The sequence below is a fragment of the Fusarium vanettenii genome (assembly GCF_000151355.1).
Source record: "Fusarium vanettenii 77-13-4 chromosome 11 genomic scaffold NECHAsca_30_chr11_1_0, whole genome shotgun sequence".
NCBI classification, from domain to species: domain Eukaryota; kingdom Fungi; phylum Ascomycota; class Sordariomycetes; order Hypocreales; family Nectriaceae; genus Fusarium; species Fusarium vanettenii.
In genome coordinates, this window is record NW_003315855.1 from 69,780 (window position 1) to 93,095 (window position 23,316).

General features: G+C 50.9%; 11 protein-coding genes across 11 annotated transcripts; 8 read left to right on the forward strand and 3 right to left on the reverse strand.

Annotated features, from left to right (window-relative positions):
- Positions 1-728: 728 nt before the first annotated feature.
- Positions 729-2,508, forward strand: NECHADRAFT_51371 (uncharacterized protein; the record flags this gene model as incomplete). Its single annotated transcript, XM_003043014.1, has 5 exons — positions 729-791; positions 840-1,114; positions 1,183-1,732; positions 1,776-2,062; positions 2,118-2,508. The coding sequence occupies 5 exons, from the start codon at positions 729-731 to the stop codon at positions 2,506-2,508; spliced, it is 1,566 nt and encodes a 521-aa protein (XP_003043060.1).
- Positions 2,509-3,531: 1,023 nt separating this feature from the next.
- On the forward strand, positions 3,532-4,566 carry NECHADRAFT_51465 (uncharacterized protein; the record flags this gene model as incomplete). The annotated part of the gene is made up of 1 exon (XM_003043015.1): positions 3,532-4,566. The coding sequence occupies one exon, from the start codon at positions 3,532-3,534 to the stop codon at positions 4,564-4,566; it is 1,035 nt and encodes a 344-aa protein (XP_003043061.1).
- A 149-nt stretch (positions 4,567-4,715) lies between these two features.
- Positions 4,716-7,362, reverse strand: NECHADRAFT_86260 (uncharacterized protein; the record flags this gene model as incomplete). Its single annotated transcript, XM_003043099.1, has 6 exons — positions 4,716-4,783; positions 4,864-5,183; positions 5,234-5,958; positions 6,006-7,095; positions 7,142-7,151; positions 7,209-7,362. 6 exons carry the CDS (start codon positions 7,360-7,362, stop codon positions 4,716-4,718), a joined length of 2,367 nt encoding a protein of 788 aa, XP_003043145.1.
- Positions 7,363-8,284: 922 nt separating this feature from the next.
- On the forward strand, positions 8,285-9,127 carry NECHADRAFT_86261 (uncharacterized protein; the record flags this gene model as incomplete). The annotated part of the gene is made up of 1 exon (XM_003043016.1): positions 8,285-9,127. One exon carries the CDS (start codon positions 8,285-8,287, stop codon positions 9,125-9,127), a length of 843 nt encoding a protein of 280 aa, XP_003043062.1.
- Positions 9,128-9,442: 315 nt separating this feature from the next.
- NECHADRAFT_97089 (uncharacterized protein) lies at positions 9,443-10,345 on the forward strand (the record flags this gene model as incomplete). The annotated part of the gene is made up of 2 exons (XM_003043017.1): positions 9,443-9,514; positions 9,563-10,345. 2 exons carry the CDS (start codon positions 9,443-9,445, stop codon positions 10,343-10,345), a joined length of 855 nt encoding a protein of 284 aa, XP_003043063.1.
- A 54-nt stretch (positions 10,346-10,399) lies between these two features.
- Positions 10,400-12,487, reverse strand: NECHADRAFT_101978 (uncharacterized protein; the record flags this gene model as incomplete). The annotated part of the gene is made up of 4 exons (XM_003043100.1): positions 10,400-10,577; positions 10,625-11,445; positions 11,499-12,398; positions 12,452-12,487. 4 exons carry the CDS (start codon positions 12,485-12,487, stop codon positions 10,544-10,546), a joined length of 1,791 nt encoding a protein of 596 aa, XP_003043146.1. The 3' UTR covers positions 10,400-10,543.
- An 857-nt stretch (positions 12,488-13,344) lies between these two features.
- NECHADRAFT_51365 (uncharacterized protein) lies at positions 13,345-14,748 on the forward strand (the record flags this gene model as incomplete). The annotated part of the gene is made up of 1 exon (XM_003043018.1): positions 13,345-14,748. One exon carries the CDS (start codon positions 13,345-13,347, stop codon positions 14,746-14,748), a length of 1,404 nt encoding a protein of 467 aa, XP_003043064.1.
- Positions 14,749-15,895: 1,147 nt separating this feature from the next.
- On the forward strand, positions 15,896-17,563 carry NECHADRAFT_12293 (uncharacterized protein; the record flags this gene model as incomplete). The annotated part of the gene is made up of 1 exon (XM_003043019.1): positions 15,896-17,563. A coding segment is annotated over one exon (1,668 nt), but the record flags the coding sequence as incomplete, so codon positions are not given.
- A 929-nt stretch (positions 17,564-18,492) lies between these two features.
- Positions 18,493-19,245, forward strand: NECHADRAFT_8252 (uncharacterized protein; the record flags this gene model as incomplete). The annotated part of the gene is made up of 2 exons (XM_003043020.1): positions 18,493-18,967; positions 19,013-19,245. Coding segments are annotated over 2 exons (708 nt in total), but the record flags the coding sequence as incomplete, so codon positions are not given.
- A 541-nt stretch (positions 19,246-19,786) lies between these two features.
- NECHADRAFT_86266 (uncharacterized protein) lies at positions 19,787-21,892 on the forward strand (the record flags this gene model as incomplete). Its single annotated transcript, XM_003043021.1, has 1 exon — positions 19,787-21,892. One exon carries the CDS (start codon positions 19,787-19,789, stop codon positions 21,890-21,892), a length of 2,106 nt encoding a protein of 701 aa, XP_003043067.1.
- Positions 21,893-22,094: 202 nt separating this feature from the next.
- NECHADRAFT_51604 (uncharacterized protein) lies at positions 22,095-22,790 on the reverse strand (the record flags this gene model as incomplete). The annotated part of the gene is made up of 1 exon (XM_003043101.1): positions 22,095-22,790. A coding segment is annotated over one exon (696 nt), but the record flags the coding sequence as incomplete, so codon positions are not given.
- Positions 22,791-23,316: the final 526 nt, after the last annotated feature.

Below are 23,316 nucleotides of genomic sequence, written 5' to 3' on the forward strand. Positions count from 1 at the left end.
ATGGGACATATGAATAAGGATCAGCTAGACTTTGAAGGTTTCAGCTTAATCAAGAAACCTGGAAGAGTTTATTATCTAAGAGGCGCGATTAAGTCTGAATACTGGAGAAAGTGTTGTAACTCAAGAGGTTGAATGTAATATTACAGTAGCAAATAGGACAACTAGTAAACCCAAGGCCTGTACAAGCGAGGGCACCGATATCCTGGCCTTGTTGTACCCAGAAGGTAGTCACTGTCCATGTCACCCTGGTACTACCCGAATCTTGTCGCGTTGGGGTAGCCACTTTGGACCCTGTCAGGCAAGATCCTTCTCAAGCTGTGAATGATTCTTCCCATTGTTCTTGACAACAAGCTGGTCCTGTAGAAGATGGAATTCGTGGGGCGGCACCATCTGCTTCCCTGCTTGACTCCGAAATTACGGACTCCGTAGGTCGTGTCTAGTGCGCCACCAGAGTGGCACGCTCCGGAAGCGAAAAAGCCATCTCGGACCTTCCCCGCCCCCGGCCTCCATTCTGGGGTAAACATGATCAAGGGAGCCCGATACAATGGTCTTGAGTCTGGGGTTGCGGAGTCCCCTAACACAGACTTGGTATAGAGCATGTCCCCTGTCAACCACATTGAAAAATGGTCACAGGAACAAGTACGAGTCCTTAAAACAACGGCCAATTCTTCCTCGTCTTGCAATACCTCAAATCATTGCGATTTCATATTGCCTTGATTCTGTTTGCCATGGCTAAACACACAACCGCTTACAACAGGCTGGTCACAGTTGCTGTTGCATTTGGCTCACTTGTATGTCAACACAATTTCTACCGGAGTAGGATGCTAACTCACCTATAGACATATGGCTACTGCTCTTCAGTCATCGGGAGCACGATCGGCCAGCCAGGATGGTATAGCTTCTTTGACCTGCCCATGCAGGGCGAGGTGGGCTACAGCACCAAGACTACTCAAGCCATCTCGACCGCAAACGGAATCTACAGCGCAGGCGGTGCAATCGGCACACTCTTCATCATGTGGGCTGCGACTGCCCTTGGAAGGAAGAGATCTATTCAGATCGGAGGCGCCTTTGCCTTGTTGGGAGGAGCCCTGCAGGGTGGTGCAGCCAGCTTGGGGTAAGGCTTACGCATCTACCATCATCGTCTCTATACTATAGAGCAGAAGACTAACCCAGTATCTTCAGGATGTTTCAAGCAGGACGCATCTTGGCAGGCATCGGTATCGGCATCCTCGTCACGGTCTGCCCTATGTACATGAGCGAGCTCGCACCACACGACAAACGAGGGTGGCTTGTAGGCCACCACGCCATCTTTCTCGTCTTCGGCTACATGCTCTCAGGTTGGCTTGGGTACGCCTGCTACTTCGCCACATCACGCATGCCAGACTTTGCTTGGCGATTTCCTTTGTGTATGCAGTGCCTCTCCCCCCTTGTTCTGTTGGCAGCCTCTGTTTGGATACCCGAGTCTCCACGCTGGCTCTTGCAGAGGGGTCGAGTCGAAGAGGCGTGGGAGGTTGTACGTAACTTGCGAAAGTCTCCAGAAGATCCCGACGAACTAGTGGCCCGAGAAGAGATCTATCAGATTAAGGAGCAGATTGCCCTAGACGCCGCAAAGCTTGATGCGCTAGGTTGCGGGCCTTGGATGGCTGTGATCAAGAAGAAGAGCTACCGCAAACGCATGGCGATAGGCTTTCTCACTCAATGGGGTGCCGAATTCGCTGGCCCTCTCATTATTGTAAGTTCTTTACTCCGTCTTGAACTATTTCTAACTCTTCTAGAATAACTACTCCGTCATTCTTTACACGAACCTTGGTCAAACTGGGTCCATGCCTCTCCTCCTTTCCGCCCTCTGGCTCACCACCGCCGGCGTCATCTATAACCCGCTGGGCGCCTGGCTTCACGACAAGGTCAACTCTCGTCGGTGGATGTTCATGGTGGGCCTCTTTGGCTGTCTGATTACCACAAGTGGCCTTGCTGCTTGTATCGCTGAGTTTGCCGGAACCTCGAATAAGGCAGGCAATGCAGCTGGGGTCTTCTTCGTCTTTCTCTACCTAGCATTCCAGGGGTAAGTTATATCCTTCTAAGCCATGGTTTTCCAACTTCTGACTGGTGCTATTTAGAACCCTTTGCGATACGACCATGTACATCTACGTGTCAGAAATCTTTCCAACAGAGATCCGCCCAATCGGTATGGGATTCTCTCTCTTTGGCCAATTCACCAGCACCATTATTCTGCTTCAGACAGCCCCCATCGGCTTTGTGCATGTTGGTTGGAAATACTACCTGGTGATTATTGTTTGGTGCATTGTCTTTATCCCCATTGTTTACTTCTTTTTCCCCGAAACCGCCAAGTTGTCTTTGGAGGAGATTTCAGCCCGATTTGGCGATGACGTCGCTGTCCACGTCAACGACGTCCCGGAGGAGCAACGCAAGGACCTTGACGAATTCCTCGGTAAGCTGGACGTTGCCCATATGGAAACTTCTGGAAAAGAGAGCAAGACCGTGGCGTAAGTCAAGGCTGCAGCTTGATTGGGCCGAGGAGGGTGATGGGATGATCTGGATAAGGAATAGGAAATCGACAGTATCAAGTAGTTAAACATTCACTGAGTCAAATCCAGTCTAATAAAAATCAGTCGTTCAGTCCCATCGGCTCCGTTGTTAAAACCCAGAGCATATATTACGGTGTTTCACGATATTGCGTTTTAATATGGTCGTGCATTGATTACTGTTTCTTTTGCTTCTGTGGCTGATGGTCTCTTTTAGACTGATCATCGAAGACAACAAAAACATGGATCAGTCGACAGAAGACATTCCTTGAGTCTCGCAGGGTTAGTGAGGGACACTGTTGTCCGATGCCATTTTGCGCCTTACACAAAATGCGACACAGTCTCTACCATGGTGTAGAATAGTGTGATCCTTGGTGCTAGTTTCCCCTGCTCGATACGAGTTATTAACCTCCCCTCGCTTGCTCATATTAGCTGTCTCTTATTCTTAGCATTCACACGAGGGCAACGATGGTGCCTTTTGTCCATCTCACAAGGCGCTTTGTTGAGGCCATCATGGCATCATTCATCATAATTACAAACCATACTGAATTATCATTATGCTATTGAAGCTTAGGTATAAACTTCGATTCCGCTATGACTCTGTTATTTCCGTTGGAAACCTCAGAAGCTAACCCCTTTCCTCCACCCTTTTGACAGAGCCGAGTTCATCTCCCGTCGACCGATGCGGTCTCGGAGCACCCCACACATGTGGCACGCTCCAGTCGTTGTGGCCAATTGCGTTCCAGAGACCCAAGTCGGCAAATGGCACATGACTCCCCCCGGAGGCCTGTCCATCCCCTCCCCAGGAAATGGTGAGCGGGTCGTGTGCTTGACCTTTGTTGGCTTGGGGTGCTTTATTTTTGCGCGATTGAGATGGCAAAGACGCCGGCCCCGAAAAAAGTATAGAAGGTCCTGTCATGTTCAAGGCACAAAGCTTGTTCATTCGTGTAACTTGGATCTCGGGTCTCCGTCTCCCACAGTACTCAATATGGGCTCTCTAATCTCTTCTGAGTATGATTCACTGCACTACAAAGATTACGACAGCCTTCCGGACCCTCGAAGAGTTTGGACCGGAACACCTGGCTCACGCGAAGAAGGTCTTGGCCGCCTTGTGCTCCTCACGCCGGAAGTGGTTGCCAAAGCGGCAGCCACATGTATCAAGACAGGTCGGCGGACATCCTTGAACTGGGAACTGACCAAGCTCGATATTGCCAACTTCAATCGAGCTCCAGCCCAGCACCACATTGTCTCACTCTTGAATGGCGCGGCATATGACGATATCTATATCTTCAACCCGCAACAGTCATCCCAATGGGATGGGCTCCGCCACTTTTCGGCCCCGGTCCCCACTGAATCAGATCCCAAACGTCGCCTGTTCTACGGTGGCATGACGTCGGGCGAGATTCAAGACAGGAATAACACCCGTATAGGGATTCAACACTGGGCCAAGGAGGGAATTTGTGGTCGTGGCGTCCTGTTGGATTATGCTGAATACGCCGCGCGTCATTCGATAACGTACACGACATTTTCGAACCATGCTATACCCCTTCATGTTCTTCTCGACATCGCGAAGGAGCAACATGTAGAATTCCGTCGGGGAGATATCCTGTTTGTCAGGATAGGAGTCATCAAGGAGTGGGATCAGCAGATGACTTCAGCTGACAAGCTTGCATACTCCCAGAGCTCTAACCCTCAACATGCCGGTCTCGAAGGCACTGAGGAGATGTTGAGATGGATTTGGAATCAAGGCTTCTCGGCAGTAGCCAGTGACGCCATCTCCTTCGAGGTGTATCCACAGCAACCGTCTTACAAACGAAGGGAGACGGATGTTCCAGTGCCAGGGTTATTCATGCACGAATACTTGATTGCAGGATGGGGAATGCCGGTTGGTGAGCTCTTTGATTTGGAAGCTCTCAGCAGTATTTGTAAGGAAGAGAAGAGATGGGAGTTTTTTGTTACATCGGCGCCTCTTAACATGCCTGGAGGTGTAAGCAGTCCTCCCAATTGTATAGCCATATTCTAAATGCCACCAAACTTGTTAACCCACATCACCTTGCACAAGTGTCGTTCTCGGACTAGAACCCTTTTTCTTCCAACACTTGGAATATTCTGGTAAATTTACCAGCCAATCCCCAGCATTTAAGCTTCTGTAGCATCTCTTGGGCGTCGTGACTAATAGCGGGAACGCAGCTGTCGGTACCAATATCTTGAACAGACCCAAAGCTCGCCGGCCCTCCTGCCTGGATCCATTTCACCACGACTCGTCTTTGAGATAGATGATGATCATGGAGATCGAGTCGGACACTATGGCTATACTCACTCGGCGATGCAGTCATATGGGGGCCGTAGGTCGAGTACGCAATAATGAAGATGTAGCCCATGAAGACCCGCATGATCTCACAAGGGGCGGAAACGAGGTACTCATTCGCAATCGTAACAATCTGAGTCGCGTGCCAGCACAGCCTTCTTGCTGTCTTGGGATCTTTGGCAAATGTCAACTTGAGACGCGCGCGGGCGACCTCAATTCCGTTATGTTGCTGTGGTGCCGAAGAAACGAGATTGCGTACGATGTAGATTACGAGGTCAAGGACACCATTTGCGGCACAGAGATGCGAGTAGTGGCAAAGGAGGCTCGCGATGCTGTTTGCATTGTAAGCTTTGTAGGTCCTGCAAGATCATCGTCCACTTACTTGTAGCTAATCAGGTCACTAGTTGTCGAAGGCGCAGCCAGAGCATCAACCATATTATTCAAGCTCTTGAGAATCGATTTCTTTGTATCCCGGTGTGCGCTTACAATGGAGCCAAGGCCGCAGTACTCGGGCATCGCGACAACTTCCAACTGCCAGAGGTCCCACAGTAAGCGTCCCATGACCTGCGAACAAAGCCTCTTCGCCCAGGACCCCAAGAAGGAGGGGATTTGTTCTCCGGCTAGTGCCAACTTGAGTACCAAAGATAAACTTGGTCTCGAGCTACCGGGCCCTAGGCGAGACATGAGGGCAAACCAGGCTTGTGCTGAGGTAGCGTTCCATATCGACTCGGGGCACGGCAAAAGAGAAGGCAACTCGCTCAAGTCAACGACACCTCGGCGACTTGTGAGAGTGCAAAGGCTGCAGTCGTACTCGAATGCTGCCCAAGCTGCCCTACGCCCTGATTCTCTCATGATCCAATTTCTCCACTCCTGAGTAAGAACTTGATTGTCCTCAGAAATGGGAATATTTTCCCCTCTCTCGTCCAAGCTGACGGCAGATCGAGGTTTCAACAGGCCCATGCCCCGTAGGCCGCCTATCAAGATACCACGAGACCTGTCTGCACTCTGATACAGTTGCCTATTGCCTGAACCCAGAGAGTAGATTTGGTGAAGGCAGAGAGCATTAAGATATGAAACATCGCCATAGTGTGTAGCATCCGAAGCGCCCTTGAAAGGTAAGCGTCAAACAGCTTGCGTGGGTGAGGGAAGCATACCATCCAGGTAATCATAGTAGAACATATCTCGCCCAGGGCCCAGGACAGCTCAGCATCTGACTCTCTATCCGAGAGCAGCGCACCAATACACGCCATAGCTGTCAGGAGGGCAGGTGGACACGAAGACATGGCCCAAGTGGGTTTATGGAGAATCGCCTGCACATCATGGAACCGATCAAAGTAGGAATCGACCAGGCGCTGTAGATCGCCGAATGCTTGGACAGCGTGGGTGTCCCGTAGATTTGCAAGCTGCGGGAGGGGGCTCTCCGACAGGATACGTATGAAGCCGTCGACGATTGTTGTCTGGGAGGGCCGATTCGCTCGCCAACAGCCGCTCAAAACGTCACGAAGAGGGGGAAGTCGATACCGACGTGGCATTGAGTCATGCCCTTGATCGAATGGCCATGAAGTAGTAGATAGTTGCAGGTTTGGCGATCGTGTGGGTGGAATATTCCGTGTTGTTTCTGCATGAGTGCGTACATGCTGTGCCCTATTATCAACACCATGATCACTAGTCCCTTGTGTCTCATGCTCTCGTTGGTCCATGTTCGAGGGCCAGGAATCTGGGATGTAGAGATTATTGAAGGTGCCTAGTTGAAGGTTTTGAGGGCCATTATCTATGTCGAAACTCAGCCAGTCGAGGCCACCGGTCCGATAATTGGGCTGCATCAAAGACATGTAAGAAGGAGATATGGCAAAGCCTTCTGTCAAGGCCTCGTCGCCCATATCTGTGAGCAAGGCATCAAATGGTTGCGATGCATCAATACTTGAGGGGATAGTCGAGTTCTCGTGAAGGCCGTTGAAAGTACCAACCCCACAAGATTGGCTCGAAGTATGACCATCATCGGTTTGGCGTATCAAGGATGAGCTCGGTGATGACATGGATTCGGGTAAAGCCTCCACCAAAGCGTCATTCAGGTCACTGATATGTGTAAAAGATGAGGGCCATGAACCCCTGTGAGTAGGTGTCGGTTCGTCGTGTTGGTCGGGCGCCTGCTCAGCGTCAGGAAGCACATCAGGCCCTTCACCGCCAGCATCGCAACCATGAAGCATCAAGCCATCGAACTCCTCCGAAGAGGGGTACTCGCAGCTAGTACAGGATCGGATGCAACCATTGCATGGCCTAGTACGCTCACACTTCAGCTTCTTTTCAACACATCGAAAGCATGACTTCTGAGCTGAGCGCTTCGTCTGTCCTTTTACGTGATGGGTAGAGCGCAAGTGTCGTAATAAGACGTCGCGTCTGCTGAAAGTCTTTTGGCACCGGGGGCAAGGAATGAAGTCCTTGTGGGATGCCGTAAGGTGGGTGAGCTGATGCCGACTCAGATGGCTGGGACGCGTGAACCTCCTGGGGCATTCTGGACATGGAAGCAGTCTCTGCGGAAACGTATCAGCACGGCAGGTGTTGTTGAAATAGGTAGGCTTACTTGAGATTTTCCGGTTGAGCTTGATTCAGCCATGACGTTGTTTATTATACATGACTTCAAGGCTGATAAGTCACCGTAGATCAAGGGTTAAAAGGAAGAGAAAGACGACAGGGTCAAAGTCTGGGGTAAATGCGGGGTGGAGTCACGTGACTCGCCTTAGAGGTCCGAAGATGGCATCGTACATTTGGCGTTTGTGGAGAAGCGAGAGAGTAAGGAACCAATTGATGAAACAACTATTATATAGAGGATAACTGTAGATGGGGCCTGGTTATACTATATTCACCGTGGAATTAGAAACAATTCAACCGCCTTGAATTGTACAAGACAATCATGTTAGACCCATATTATCGAAACGCATCTTGTTTCGATTCATAGCAAAAGTCAGAAACTGCCTTGTTTAAGAGACAATTGCGCCTCACCCACACCATCCATCACCAAGGTCCCCTCGGGGATTGATATACGTCATCTCCTTTCCGGGAAAAAGGACCGCTGCGGTGATCCATGGCCATCCCAGAGAAAACCCGTGCGCGGGAACTACTTCATGTGCGTGCTAACCTAGACCCAAACGGCGGTATATGTCAAATGGGTGTGTGTCAGCTTACGAGTGTATGCTCTCTTATATCTCGCCTATGCATGTCAGATTAAAGGATCCGACGCTTGTAATCACTTGGCGGAGACGAAAATCCCAAAGCACAGCTCAAATACCCTCTCATCCTGATCCGCTTTTCCTGTCAAATGTCTTCTATCTGAGTTATCCCACCAAGAGCCGGGCTTTAATTATAACAAAGAACACTATAATTTTCCCATCTGATTCCCAAAGCTGGCTGTCCTCCAACATACGAAACAGACAGAATGTCCACCCCAAATCCCATCATCGAACATTTCAATGCGGATGCCGCAGTTTACGAAGCTCGCACAGGCGGCTGCACGCGCGAGCTGGCAGAGCATTGTATTGGTCTCGCAGAGAACATCAAACCAATAGATGACAAATCGATAATCCTCGACAATGCCTGCGGCACCGGCATTGTCACTGACATACTCCTCCGGTCTAAATTCACCTCGGCTGCTCAGCCAGAAATTCATGCTGTCGATGGTGCCGAGAACATGGTTCGTATCACGGCGGAGGGGATTCCTTCTGGCACCAAAGCCCACACCGCGATAATGATGGGAGAGGAGCTAGCTTTCCCTGATGGCACCTTCAGCCACTCATTTACCAACATGGGCTTGATGTTCTTTGCCGACCCGGCTAAAGGCGCCAAGGAGATCTGGCGCACGTTGCAGCCCGGCGGGGTTGCCGTAGTCACCATCTGGACAGAGCCCCGAAACGTCGACGTTATCCGAGATGTGCAGATGCATATCAAGCCTGAGGACCCGCCGTTTCAGGTCCCAGTGTCACCTGGATGGCTGAAAACAGAACATACAGTTGGCTTGCTCAACGAAGCTGGGTTCCGGGACATTCAGGCCAGTGAGGTCGAGGTCCACTTCGGCGCTGAAACAGCCGAGGCTGTGGCAGACATCTTGATGGATGGAATGGGCGCCATGGTTTTTGCTGCATGGACGGATGACGAGAAGAAGAAAGCGCGCGAGCTGACAGTGGATGCTGTGAACAAGGTCGGGGTAGCTTTCACGAGGGGAGACGGTCAGGGTGTTGGGATACAGCTCAGGGCAGGTGTTATTATTGGACGAAAGGAATGATCCATGCAAAATGTTTCCATGGGGAGTAAGCCCGAGATGGCTTCGGCCTAACTTGCCATGGAAGACAAGGTAGATCCACCAACCCAAGTAGTTCGGGAAAACTCTCCACATTGAGCTTCGGGGGCGACAATGCGTGCATAACGAGTATCTCTCAGGCAATAAATACTTGCATGGTGCTATTTCTTATCTATTGATGCACAGACGTGCCAGTGTTTGCATCTGACATCTAATTATCACATCCTTCTTTGCTTCCCATCATCCACCAAAGTCTCTGCAAGCCCTTTCCCGATACTCATATCAATCTCCTTCACAATCATGGCTCCACATTCGAACACCGATATCGAACCTCCAACAACCGATCGCCTATCGTCAGAGAAGAAACGATGGGTTCCCCATGCCAAAGAAGACAAGACCGCTCTCGAGGCCCTTTCCCAGGGCATGACCCTAGCGGGCATCCCCAAGTTTCCCTCCTACCACGAAGAGCGAACACATATCCTTGAGCATATGGCCGCCACCTTTCGCATCTTCGCTCGTAAGGGTTTCTCTGAGGGCATGGCTGGTCACATATCTGTTCGCGATCCCGAAAACCCTCATACTTTCTGGACCAATCCACTCGGTCGTCCATGGCCATTGATGCTGGCCTCTGACATGGTCCTGGTCGACTACGATGGCAAAGCCGTTGGAGGCAACATGAGCCGGCCCTCCAATGCAGCAGGCTTTCTTATTCACAGCGCCCTCCACAAGGCGAGACCCGATGTTAATGCTGCTTGCCATGCGCATACGATTTATGGAAAGGCTTGGTCAACTTTTGGCAGGCCGCTGGAGATGATCAATCAAGATGCGTGCGTCTTTTACGGCAAGGCACAGGCAGTCTACGAGGATTTTGGAGGCGTTGTCTTCGACGAAGACGAAGGAAAGAGACTCGCCGAGGCACTCGGGCCAGATGGCAAGGTCATGACACTTACAAACCATGGTCTCTTGACAGTTGGCCAAACGGTTGACGAGGCAGCCTACCTGTTCACGTTGATGGAGAAGAGCTGCCAGATCCAATTGCTTGCGGAAGCTGCCGCTGCAAACGGCATTCCTAAGCGAATTGTCGACGACGATGTCGCTGCTTACACGTTCAAGATGACTTCGAGTGCGGAAAGCTTGTACTGCGAGTTTCAGCCTGACTTTGAGGTTGAGGACGCTCTGAGTAATGGAGCATTCCGCAAGTGAATGGGAGGTAGATTGGGAGTATTGGGTTTGACATTAGTTGAGAAAACAGTCATGCAGATCAGCGAGGAAGAGGAATAAGCACATCATTTTGACATTGATAACCACCAACTGAACATATCCGTTCAACCCAAACCCGCGTTTCATGTGAGAACCAATGCCAACTGTCTGTCTCTAACCATGTCCATCCAGGTCATGTTCTCATTCCCCTTTTGTCTGCGAAGCGCCCAGAAATCTTGTAAAAACTCAGCAGCAAAGCCAAAGTTTTGCATCCCGCTCGACCTTGAGCATTCTTGCAGGCGCTTGTAGAATCGAGCCTGTAGATCAGGATCGACAGCTTCCGCCCCGGCGATGAAACCTGGCCATACGATACCACAGTTGACTAGCGAAAAGTTGCGCTGCTCTTGCTCAAACGCCTCGAGATTTGCGATTGTCTTTTCCACAAATGGTTGTAGGAGGAAAGGATGTAACTGGCGGACCCGTCGATAGAAAAAGATCAAGACTGCAGAGTGGAAGGCCGTGATGAGATGGGACATGATGGCGCGGTTTGCAAAGGCGGCGATTGGATCGTCGCCGTCCCCCTCAGTGTCATCACTGTAGTTGTTCCATGAGCAGATCTCGCCCTCCAGAACGGCGCAGCGGTGCTCAAGCTCCGTAGTCATGGAGAGCTCTGAGAATCGTCTTCTGTGCATCGAGATTTGATTCGCCAGGAACGTGGCACGCGAGATGAAGGACAGAAGATCCTGCGGGAAACCATAGATTTCCTTGAAAAAGGCGGGGTTCTCCTGGTTCGCGAGTCCTCCGAAGAGCCCAAACTCAAAATCCATGCCGCACGACTCATCAAGATCTCTCCCCAGGCACAAACTATGTGTTCGCAATGATGGGAACAGCATGCTTTCTGGAGCACGCGATAGGCTTACAAGCGGCTGTTTCTCGGGAGGGTACATGTAGGTGCTCTCCTCGATGACTCGGAGAAACAAGTAGATAGAGTGAAGGAGCTTGACCTTCCTCGACTTGTTCACTTTGGGTGCTCCACGAAGGCTGATGAATAGTTCGGCGTTGAGCAGATATGAACGAGCTTCTTCTTGTTGACCCGTGACGACCTAATTCATGTGAGCTTAATGCGAGAAGAAGGCCAAGGAATAAGAGGAGTTACAGAAATGGTGACCATTGTCAAGATGGCCATGAGAATATCTTTGTACTTTGAACTCTTCTCTCCTGCCAACTCCGTCTCGCACGTCCGTTCCAGTTCCTTTCTTGCTCCGCGGCGGAAGCCCTCTCCAACGTTGCGCCAGTATGTCGTACTGTCTTTTTGTTGGCGGTGGATGTTATCCCAATTGAAGGCACTGACAGCCAACACTGAATAGAAGAGCGACGTGTGGGCGTGTTTAGTCCTCTTGAATATACTCAGCTCTGATAGAGCGGAGAGGGCGCGTGGAAAGTGTAGGATAGACCAAGGGGATTTGCGAACGCGGAGGGGAGAAAAGAGCTTTCCCATCTGGGACTTGTAGTGTTCAAGGAGGAAGTGTGCATGAGATGAAACAGATGTATCAAGGGATGAAGTGAAATCATAACTGACGCACAAGTCCCAAGGAGAGGGGCTTGCTGTTTGAGCAATAGGGATGTGTGATGCCCTCGGCATCATGGAAAAGGACGACAAGTCCACGCCGAGGTCGTCCGAGTTATCAACGTCAAGGAGGATGTCATCCAGCGCGGAGATGGTCCCGGTTTCGAGAAGAGCAGTCTCAGGCCACGAGCAAGGGTTGGGTACGCTGGGAATGTCTACGTTGACGATCTGCTGCAGGCCGTGAGAGGAAAGTGGTTCGGGTAGTACCACCGTATGATCCGAGTGCACATGAATGGGTTGAGCTGCTGCTTCAGAAGTCGGTTCACCATCATTGGCGGAGAAAACCAAGAATGGGCCGTCCGGTGGCAGTTCACATATCTGGCTCTCGCAGCCGGAGTCGAGGGTACTCAGAACTTGATCGATTTCATCCTCGTCGATCACTTCTTGCATGTGCCTGGACATGGCCGCCCGCTCCGACTCTTGAAGGATCTGTTAGCATGGTGGTGGTTCCAAACGAATAGATGAACCTAATCCATACATACCAGTGAAGAGTATACGGCGACTGTGTCCGTCGTCATTCTGCTTGACATCACCTTGAGGCCCAGTCCCGTCAGGTGAAAAGTGCACAAACCGAATCTTGGCTTCATAGCCGCCGCACACGAGTCGTGAGCGCTGGCATTGGCGACAGGCTGGATGCGTCTCATCACACTTGACCTTGCGGGTTCTGCATGTCAAACAACCCCCGAAGGAACGAATTCGAGGGCCTATCTTGGGTTTCCGCGTCCGTTGCATCCTGAGTTCCCTTTCCCCAGAAAAGATTCTGGGGAAGATTACGATCTCGGGATGCCTTGCAGTGTTAAGATTCCTCACTCCACACTCGCCAATAACCAGATGATAAGCGGAATGATAACTGCGGGGTTTTGTTGGATGCGAGTGTGGGTTTCTATGCCCAGGAAGAGCTAGGCGAGGTTCGCTAAGACTTGCCGTACGGGCTCAGCCAATGAGATGGCCGATAATGACTCGTGTGATAAGCATTGACGAGGTATTGATGTGACGTACCTCTTGAGACTGTTCGGTGTTACTTACCAGCAGACTAGGATTGAGTCCTGGCCGCTAATCGGAACCCATGCCGGAAGTACAACCAACCATCACAGGCCAAATAACCTGTGTATATAACGTCGAGAGACTCTTCAGAATGAGAATCGTTCATCACGGCCAGCCTTGTTATTTACGAATCATCTACACCTTCACGGTTCCTTAATTCGCAATGACGGGCGTTCAAAACACGGCAATGGAGAAGGGAAACTTCGACCTCAAGAATGACGACTTCAACGACCTTGAGTCGTCTTCCGTCAATGGTGCAGATCCCGGCAACAGCGTTGTCATAGACCCAGAGGCTGAGCGTTCATATGGTGAGATTTGATGAACTCATTCCATGTCGCCTGTTCCCCAAAAGACTGACCATCGATTCATAGTCAAGAAACTGGACATGTTCCTCTTGCCCTTCCTCTCTCTCATGTACTTCTTCAACGCCGTTGACCGCTCCAACCTGGGCAACGCAAAGACAGACGGTTTGGAAGAGGACCTCAACTTCAAGGGCAACGAGTACAGCCTTCTCATCCTGCTCTTCTACATCCCCTTTGGCACCCTGGATCTCCCACTCAACCTGCTCACCAAAAAGTTCTCTGCAAAGTGGGTTCTGCCCACATTGATGGTCGGCTGGGGCGGCATTGCCACCGTGCAGATTGCTTGCAAGAACTTTGCCGGTATTCTTGTCCTGCGCCTGATTCTGGGTGCATGCGAGGCTGGTTTCTTCGCCGGTGTCGTCTTCTACTTCACTTTGTTCTACCGTCGTTCTGAGCTGGGTTTCCGGATCGCCATCTTCTTCGGCAGCGCCCTGCTGGCGGCTGCCTTTAGTGGTGCCATCTCCTACGGTGTCTTTCAGATCGAGGGAACCAAACTGCAGGGCTGGCAGTGGCTGATGCTTATCGAAGGCGTTTTGACCGTCATCGTTGGTGCCATCTCCTTCTTCTGGCTGCCTGCCTCCCCAGCCACGGCGTGGTTCTTGAACGACCGAGAGAAGGCTGCAGCTCGCGCCCGAACCCTTCGTGATGGCTCGAATGCGGTCGAGACAAAGTTTTCCTGGAAGGAGTGTTTCTCCACGTGGAAAGACTGGAAGTTTGGTCTGTGGTGCATCATCAACTTCACGTATCCCGTCGCCTTTGCAACTACATCCAACTTCCTGCCACAGATTGTTCAGCGACTGGGATACTCAGTCATCAAGACCAACTTGTATACGGTTGCACCCAACGCTGTTGGATTCGTTGTGCTCCTCGTCGTCGCCAAGTCTTCTGATTACTTCCACGAGCGAACATTCCACGTCTTGGGGGCATTGGCTACATCACTGGTTGGCATGATCATCCTCATCACTATCGACGTCTTGAGCCACCGGGCCGTGGCTTACTTTGCCTGCTTCCTCATGGCTTCCGGCTCTTACATTCCTTCCTGTCTCATCCAGTCGTGGCACAATAACAACAATCTGAATGAGAGCAGCCGAGCCGCAACCACTGGTCTGCTTGTCGGCTTGGGCAACTTTGCAGGAATCATGTCGGCTGCTACATTCCGCACTGAGTATGCGCCCAAGTATATCCCTACTCTGATCCTCACTTGCTGCTGCAATGTCATTGCCATGACTGGGATTGTGATTCTGGGTGGGTGGATGAAGATGGAGAACCGCAGGAGGAACAAGGTGCAGGGCGTGAATCTTCGGGCTCAGGATGTCGATACTTCAGAGCTTCCTGATGGAGAGAAGTCTCCCAAGTTCCGATTCTTCACTTAGGGGCTATTCAGTCATGGAGGCGCTACCCAGACATAATCTAGGTAGACGGACACAAGTACTAGGTTACGACAGTGGGTGAGTAGCAGATAGCATCTGTATAAGGTAGTAACGGGATTCTTTTGTGTCGAGAATTCGATGCAACTCATAACTCTTGCCTCCAAATATAGACCACATTTGTGAATGCCGTCCTGCAAAAATAGACCTAACACACAAAATAATGCTCAGCATTCAAGATTTATGCATGAAGCTCAGAAACGCCATGTGACCTATCACGTGACAGTCTAGAACGTGATAATTGGTGATCTTGGCGCTCGTGGTCCGTTCAGACCAGAAGTCGATGGAGCAAGTCGGAGTGCTAGCAATCATGACTAGCCACATTCCCAGTCAGCAAGTACCTCCAGTTTCTTATACACGAATGCCGACTTCTATCGAAATCGAAATTTCTATTCTTCCTTGCTGAAGGACTTTTCTAATCTCCCAAGTTGTCCAAAGGTAAAACTGGATGTCCATGCTTGCCTAACTACCCTACACACGAATTAACAAGAAGCATTACTCCCTCAGTTTTCCAGCAACAACTAACCAGTAGACCATCAACTTGATGCCTTGCCCTTCATTAAAATGAAGAGATTGTCCCTGGGATTGGATACATCTCTCTCACATGAAGCCTCGTTCAGCACAGGGCTGCACCCCTAAGAGCTCCTCATTTAGGTAAACTCTTTCTCGTGTATAACTACTTCAGCTCAATCCGAAGCGGCCACAGACCGTTACAGAGCTTAGAAGATAGGGAAGAACGAATCCAGAATCCACAGCTATGTTCAAGAACGGAATGTCAATTCAAGCATCCCAGGCGTTCATTCTGCCGACTCTTATCAGGTATGTTTATTCTCATGGAACGGAACTAGCCAGTTACAGCAAGTCAAAGCTTATCGTCCTCGCTTAGAGAAAGGGGAAAGTCTTTTCTGGTGTGGACCCATTGAGCCAATCATGATGAGGGCGGAAATTCGCTAGCGTTCGGAGTCTCGCGAGAATCCTTGTCTATCAAAGTTCATTTAAGGCACACCCCCGGATTTTCAATATCTCCTCCGTCCATCTAGTACACATTATTGCATTATTTGCATAAATCTTTATCCAGTCCAACATGGCTCAACTCAACCTCGTCGAAGCCTCCCTTGAAGACTTGCAGAATGCATTGGCCTCGGGGTCATTGACCAGCGTTGATCTGACGGCCCGCTTCCTCCGCCGCATCAGCACATATGATTGCAGAAACATTGCCCTCAACGCTATCCCTATCCTGAACGAGAATATTTTTGAGGAGGCAGCGAGATCGGATGATCGTCGTGCTTCTGGGGAGCCAGTGCGGCCCCTGGAGGGCATCCCCTTCACTGTTAAGGACAGCTATAAGGCTAAGGGAATGACCGCTGCGGCGGGGTCGCCTGCGTTCAAAGATCTTGTTGCCAATGAAGATGCTTTCATAGTCAAGACAATTCGCGACGCAGGCGCTATTCTTGTCGGTCGCACGAATATGCCAGCTATAGCTTGCGGTGGCATGCAACGGGGCATCTATGGTCGCGCCGAAAATCCATACAACCCCGACTATCTTGCGGCAGCCTTTGTGTCAGGGTCTTCCAACGGGTCTGCCGCCTCTACTGCTGCATCGTTCGCTGCCTTTGGACTTGGTGCTGAGACAGTGTCATCTGGGCGCTCGCCCGCCTCGAACAACGGCTTAGTCGCTTACACTCCCTCGAGAAGTTTCCTCTCGGTTCGGGGCAATTGGCCCTTGTATCCGACTTGCGACGTGCCCGTTCCACACACGCGATCAATAAAGGACCTGTTGGCTCTCTTGGACGTAGTCGCCGTCAAGGACCCGATAGAGAAGGGCGAGTTTTGGCGCGAGCAAAAGTTTGTCGACATCCAGGAGCCCTGGCAGGACAAGCCAAAAGGCTCATTCAAGGAGATTTCCTCCTTCAAGTCCTTGTCTGGTCTGCGAATCGCAGTCCCCGAAATGTTTATCGGCGGCCCGGCACCGGAGGGTGCAAAACAAGTGGAAACAAGCCCAGCTGTTGTCGAGCTATGGAACCAAGCACGGCAAGATCTCGAAGCACTCGGTGCTGAAATCGTGTTGGTTCCTGATTTCCCTCCAATGACGGCATACGAGAACGATGAACTATTGCCGGAAGGGTGTCCTAGACGTCCAAAAGACTGGAATGCAATGGAGAGAGGGGCCTTAATTGCACACGCCTGGAACGATTTCTTGAAGGACTTCAACGACTCTACCCTTCCTGACCTTTTCGCTATCGATCCTTTCACTATTTATCCCGACTCACTTCGCACGGAACCTGAGTTGCGACATTTCGAAACTGCCAATGCCATTCAATATCACAAGCTAGCAGATTACCTCCGCAACACAACCTTTTTCGGAGTAGACGGCATGGAAGAAGCCGTCAAGGCGCTAGAAGGGATGCGTAAAGTCCTTCTCGAAGATTGGCTCAAGGGCCTTGGCTGCGACTGCGTTGCGTTCCCTGCAGCTGGGGACGTCGGGCCAGCCAACGCGGACTCAAGCTTCGAAGGGGCAGACCTGGCGTGGAGGAATGGCACCTATTACAGCAACGGCAACAGGGCCATGCGTCACTTGGGAATTCCTTCGGTTTCGGTGCCGATGGGACTCATGAGCGACAAGAGGGTCCCAGTCAACTTGACATTCGCTGGTCGAGCGTACGATGATGTCAAGCTACTCCAGTGGGCGAATGCGTACGAAGTAAAAACGCACCATCGCATCCCTCCGCCTCACACTCCTGCTTTGGAGTCTGATGCTATTCCATTGTTGAACACGGAGCGCAAAGTCAATTTGCCCCGCCCTCAATTAGTTGTCGAGAAATTCGAGGTCACCCCGAAGGATGATGCAACTTCACTTGGTGTGACTTTGCAAGGCATAGTCACCATTGCTTCTCCCATGACTGGGCCACCAGAGCTGGACATCACAATCGATGCCTCTTCTGTCCCAGCGGATAAGATCCTGGTCAAGGAACTCCCAAAGACTTGGGAGGGAGAAGCGAAATTCTCTTTTACTGTGAATACAAACACTCCCAAGCCAGTTGCGAGGCAAGGATTGGATAAGACATGGGCTCCTATCGCTCGCGACATGACAATGGCCGTTGTATTAGCCAAGGCAGCTCCTGGTGGACGACCTACTGGCTGGCTAGGATTAAAATAACCGTTCATGAAATAGATGAGAAGATAATGGAGTTCAGTGCGTACAAGATTCCATCGTATAATGAATCTCGAAAGCAGCCTCTCTGCCCCGTGTGCAACCTTGAACTTCTTGAAGGTATGACTGTAGTGGCTAAAATTCCCTCTACTAGGAACACCGTCTGATTAGAAATCCAATGGCCAAAAACATTCCTGCTGCCTCGTTCCATGAACAAGTAGATATGGGATTGCATGGTGGATAGACACCGCGAGGCGGCGTCGTTAGCTCTTTTCTAGACTCGGGAAAAACTGCCGTTACTGAAATCATTAGGTAATGACCTAGCGGGACCAAGATTTGCTTGCGGGTGTTAAGCGGGCGCTATGTAAGCGGGATGAGATCTGGAGGATTGAAGAGATACCCCCCCGCAAGGCAGTATTTAGAAGTATGGCACTCTCGGCAAACCAACAATCTTCAAACAATACATACAGACCTAAGCAGTTCTAGATCTGCCTATTCAACACGTCGTGTCTCATTCTGAAATCACAACGGAAATGCCGCACCACATCGTCTTCCTCGAAGCAGCAAATGCGCCGCTTCCACAGTTTGCCTTCCCTCACACATGCCGCCGTTACCCAAGCACCCAGCCTCATGAAATACCAGAGCGTATCAAAGACGCGACGATTGCCATCCTCGGGGGCTTCGCACCCATCACTCCTGAGCATCTTCAGCACGCTCCTCAGTTGCAGTGCGTCGCCCTCACTGCAACGGGGTTCGATTGGTTAGACAGACAAGCGTTTGCGGAGAGAGGCATCACTGTCGTCAACTGTCCACAGAACAACGTGGATGCAGTGGGAGAGCACTTTTTGGCACTGTATTTTGCTGCACGAAGGAAGATTGTCGAAGTCCACAATGCCGTTACTGCACCGGAAAGGTACTGGGTAAAAGAAGGCTCCTTGACACCTCGGTGGAAACAAGGGGCGCCTCTGAGTTGTCAGCAAGAGGTCCTGGGTATTATCGGATACGGGTCGCTCGGTCGTAAGGTTGAAAGCCTGGCCAGAGGTGTAGGGTTTGGGGAAGTCTTGATTGCAGAGCGCAAAGGTGAAAACAATGTCCGCGACGGAAGGATTCATTTTGAGCACCTCCTCAAGACAGCCACGACTATTGTCATTTGTTGCCCAAGAGAACCAGGGACGTTGGGTCTTATTTCCGCCCCGGAATTCGAGTTGATGAAACCAGAGGCGCTACTTCTGAATATTTCAAGAGGAGGAATCGTCTGCGAAAGTACCCTGGCCACAGCGTTGAAACAAGGCACCATCTTTGGAGCTGCGACAGATGTGCTCGAGACAGAGCCTGGTGGTATTGGAACCACGCCTCTGATCCCAGATGTTACAAACGGGAAAGAGCCGGTACCGAACCTGACCATCACGAGTCATATCGCGTGGTTTTCTCAAAAGACTATTGAGAATCTTGATCGCATGTTAAGACTTGGGGTTGAGGGGTTTGTGAAGGATACACTGCTTGAGGAATCGTCGAGGGCGACTGTTATTGTACATAAAGGGGAGATTTTCAAGTAACGTGAAAAAGCTCTGCTTCAATTATCATAATTGTGCCCCGAAACATGATTCAAAGCCTGATTTCTCAAATGTCGAGAATGTTCAATCTCATGGCTCAGTTAAGCCATCAGGGGCCAGGCTGTCGAGAATGGCCAAAACGCAGGGGGGTTGAAAATCACTATGAACTATAACCCCGCCCCGGCTCTCGGTTTTCCCAGCCCGCAATCTTGCTCTGAAAGCACAGCCTTGCTTTCAAATTCCTGCTCTGAGCCTGAAAACAACAAGTCCCTCATCTAACATGTCTACGGTAGGAGACAAGGCTCGCAACGGGCAACTTGCCGCCCTCAGCTTATGCAGTGATTGCTTGAAGATTACCTTTGACAAGGCCTTCCTGGATAGATCCCCGGTGGGACGAGAATCTATAAGGGTTACGAATATTGGGACGCATTATCGCCAACCCCAGGATGTTGATTGCGTGTTATGCCGCATTCTGTCCCGCTTGAAACCCCCTCCCCGTCGATGGAGACGCCCTGCTGAACGCCGACAAAATTTTGACAAGCTTTATGCTTTCAGTTTTGTAGAGCGTTCCGGCGTTGTCAACAGGCGTTGCAGCACCATCGAGCGTCATCAGCTTATTACCGACAACGATTCTTGGTGCCTAGCAATCGAGCCTTGGGAGCTTCTCCCTGAACATCTCATAATATGGCACATATTTTCGAGTTCTGCACAGCATGGCTTTGCTGTCTTTCGTCGTCTTGATCATCCCTCACCGCCGCTGTTTTCCGTACAACCTATCAACCGGCACTTCGACCCTTCATTGGCAAGGATGTGGTTAGACTATTGCCAGAGCTACCACAAAAGGCTCTGCTCAAGGTCGAAGAGCAAATCGCACATCACGGGCCTTCAATTGATCGATTGTAACTCGCGTATAGTTGAGCCTGCTCTTCAAGGAACTCAGTATGTGGCGCTTAGCTATGTCTGGGGCATTTCATCAACCGACGATACACCAAATTTCAGCATGAGGAGCCAACAAGGCGATGTTCTACTACCCACAGTCCTCCCAAAAACTGTATCTGACACTATCGACGTCACAAAGAGACTGGGGTTCCAATATCTTTGGGTGGACAGATACTGCATCGATCAAAACGACGCACATGCCCAGCATGACCAGATTGCGCAAATGAATTCCATCTACCACAACGCCAGCCTTACGATCATTGCCGCTGCTGGACAGGATCCCGAATACGGACTTCCTGGCGTTGGTTCCCGGGGCCGGAATGAGCAGCCAGCTGTACGTATCGGCTGCGGAGATGTAGAACTACGCTCAACGATGAGACATCCTCACGATACAATACGATCTTCAAAGTGGTCTACGCGAGCGTGGACGTTTCAAGAGGGAGTCTTGAGTCGTCGACGCCTTGTTTTCACAGACGACCAAGTTTACTTCGAGTGCAGCGCTATGAACTGTCACGAAAGTATCACATGCTGGAATTCTCGAGCCTCCCTCGATAGACTGCACATGAAAGATCGATCGCGGTTCCGCAACGCCATGAGAGCCGGCATGTTCGGCAGAAACCACGACCAGGTATACGGTCTCTTTGATGAGCGGAAGCTGCAGCCGTACCAGGCCTTTGTCCGGTTCCAGAGAATGGTAGAGCAGTATTCGGGTAGGGATCTATCGTACGATAGCGATGCCCTAGAGGCGTTCTCCGGCATCCTCGACAAGTTTGTGAACTCCCTACCACAATTTCATCATATACACGGTATTCCTTTCATGGCCGGCGAGGGGGTAATGAATCCAGAAGAATGGTTTCTTCAAGGACTCGTGTGGCAGAGCAAGCCGCCTGACCCAGCCACAGATTATCAGTACCGACCACGGCGCAGGCTGGAGTTTCCATCTTGGTCCTGGGCAGGATGGCAGGGCGAGATTGGCTACATTAACCACGGACGTCCAGGGGACTGGAGCTGGGAAAGTGGTGTCAAATCATTGTCTCTTGAGCTCGAGAACGGCTCTGTGCGTACGACGGCCGATCACATCAGATGTATACAGCAGAAGGCCCTCGATCCATTGGCCCCTTCTGTCATCCAGATCCGAACAGCGTTTCTTCCTTCCTCCGTGGTTTTCTCTGAGAATCCATACGACCACCTCCGCGTGTTCTACTCGTTTCTCGATCGCCGGACGCCGGTGTTGAGTCCCTCTAAGTTCTATGAGGCTGTTACGAAGAAAGGGTTCAGGAAGTGTATCTACATGGGAGAGTCATCATCAGCCGGGCTGATCTTCATGGTTATCGAGCCAAACGACGCCACATGGTCTCGTACAGGTCTGCTTTTTGTACCCTCTGGCATGTTGCCAAGGGGTCGAAGAAGTTGGAGAAGGAACATAGGGACATTTCGCATTAGCTAATCGGGAGATTGTCATCAAGGCCCCTTGGGCTGTGTGTTTCCTGCTGAAATGAGGGAAAGCATCTCTTGGAAATCACGGCAGACGTAGCTAGCCTACCAGATCAATCAAGGCCCAACTCTTATTCCTTGGGGTTCGTATAGATACGCATTTTTGGAAAGCCCTTCATGTACCTCTATACTCTATTAATGCTTGGTCAGTTACCCTAATAAGCACTATTATACCAGCCTAGGGCAGCCCCTGTAGGTTGAAGACAACCATGGACGGCATCCCACCCTGCCTCAAGCCTTCCAATGGCCAGTGCATCTGCTCTTGTCTTCTCAACCTCTGCCAACTCAGTCTCATCCTCGGGCAGCAGACCAGCGTCTCTAAGAGCTTGCTCAGGTGGTATAGTCCGCCTATTGCTCTTGAACACGTATCGCGCCACCGAAGAAGCATACACAGCCTTTAGCAACTCAACATCTTCCTTGTTCTTCTTGGAACTGGTCTTCTTCTTTGGCTGCATAACGTACTCGTCTGGGTGAAACACACCCGGCTTGACAAAGTGTGTCACAACATAGAGCCACTTCTCATCCCACGAGAGGATTCGCGTCCATAGCTCGTACGGCGCATACGGCTTGATCTCCTTCCTCCACGTGCACGTTGTTCCACCGAGAATCATGGTGAAGTGGTTTGGCCCTGGGATCGGGTTGAAGGGCTTGCTGAAGAGGACAAGACAGAAGTTGCCCCGAGACATGTCCATGTCGGTGAAGTAGGTCGAGTTGGACTTGTGGAGGTTGTAGTCGCATTCTAGGGCGGGAGAGCGGGTTGCACTGATTGCAGGGAGGAAGAGGCAGCGGGGAGAGAGATGCTTATTTGGGGCCGAGTCGGTGAGGCGGCGGACGAAGGCGCGGAGGAAGCGTGCCTGAAGGGGTTAGGATCTGACCGGACATGACGATCGAGACGATGGTGGGGGGTGCGTACAAACCACATAAAATGCAGACTCTTGAAATTGGCGAGGAGAAAGGCAAAAGCCAGTGTTTTGAGGTTAAACACTGACTTCAATGTTGACCAGAGAGCTTCTGGCGAGGCCACTAGGAAGTCGTCCATGATGATGGCTGTGAGGGTTGGATCTAGTTTCAGGATACCAGGGGGCCGGGGGGTGGTAGCCTTTATATCATGGCGACAAGGGGTTTCAGAATGCCCGGAGATTCCGGGCATCGCACAACGTCAACCCCCGAAAGATCTAAAAAAAAATACGGGATTTTGTTGAGGGACCATTCGAAGGGTCTTGGTCAAAGGTTTCCAAGGGGTTATCATCGAGACCCACTTAATGCCGAGGTCGACTCCTCAAGGTCGTTCACATGCGAGGAAGCCACTATTTGGCATTGTTCATGATTTGACATTACTTGAAGCATGGGCTCATAAGTGATTTAGATCTTCCTCGA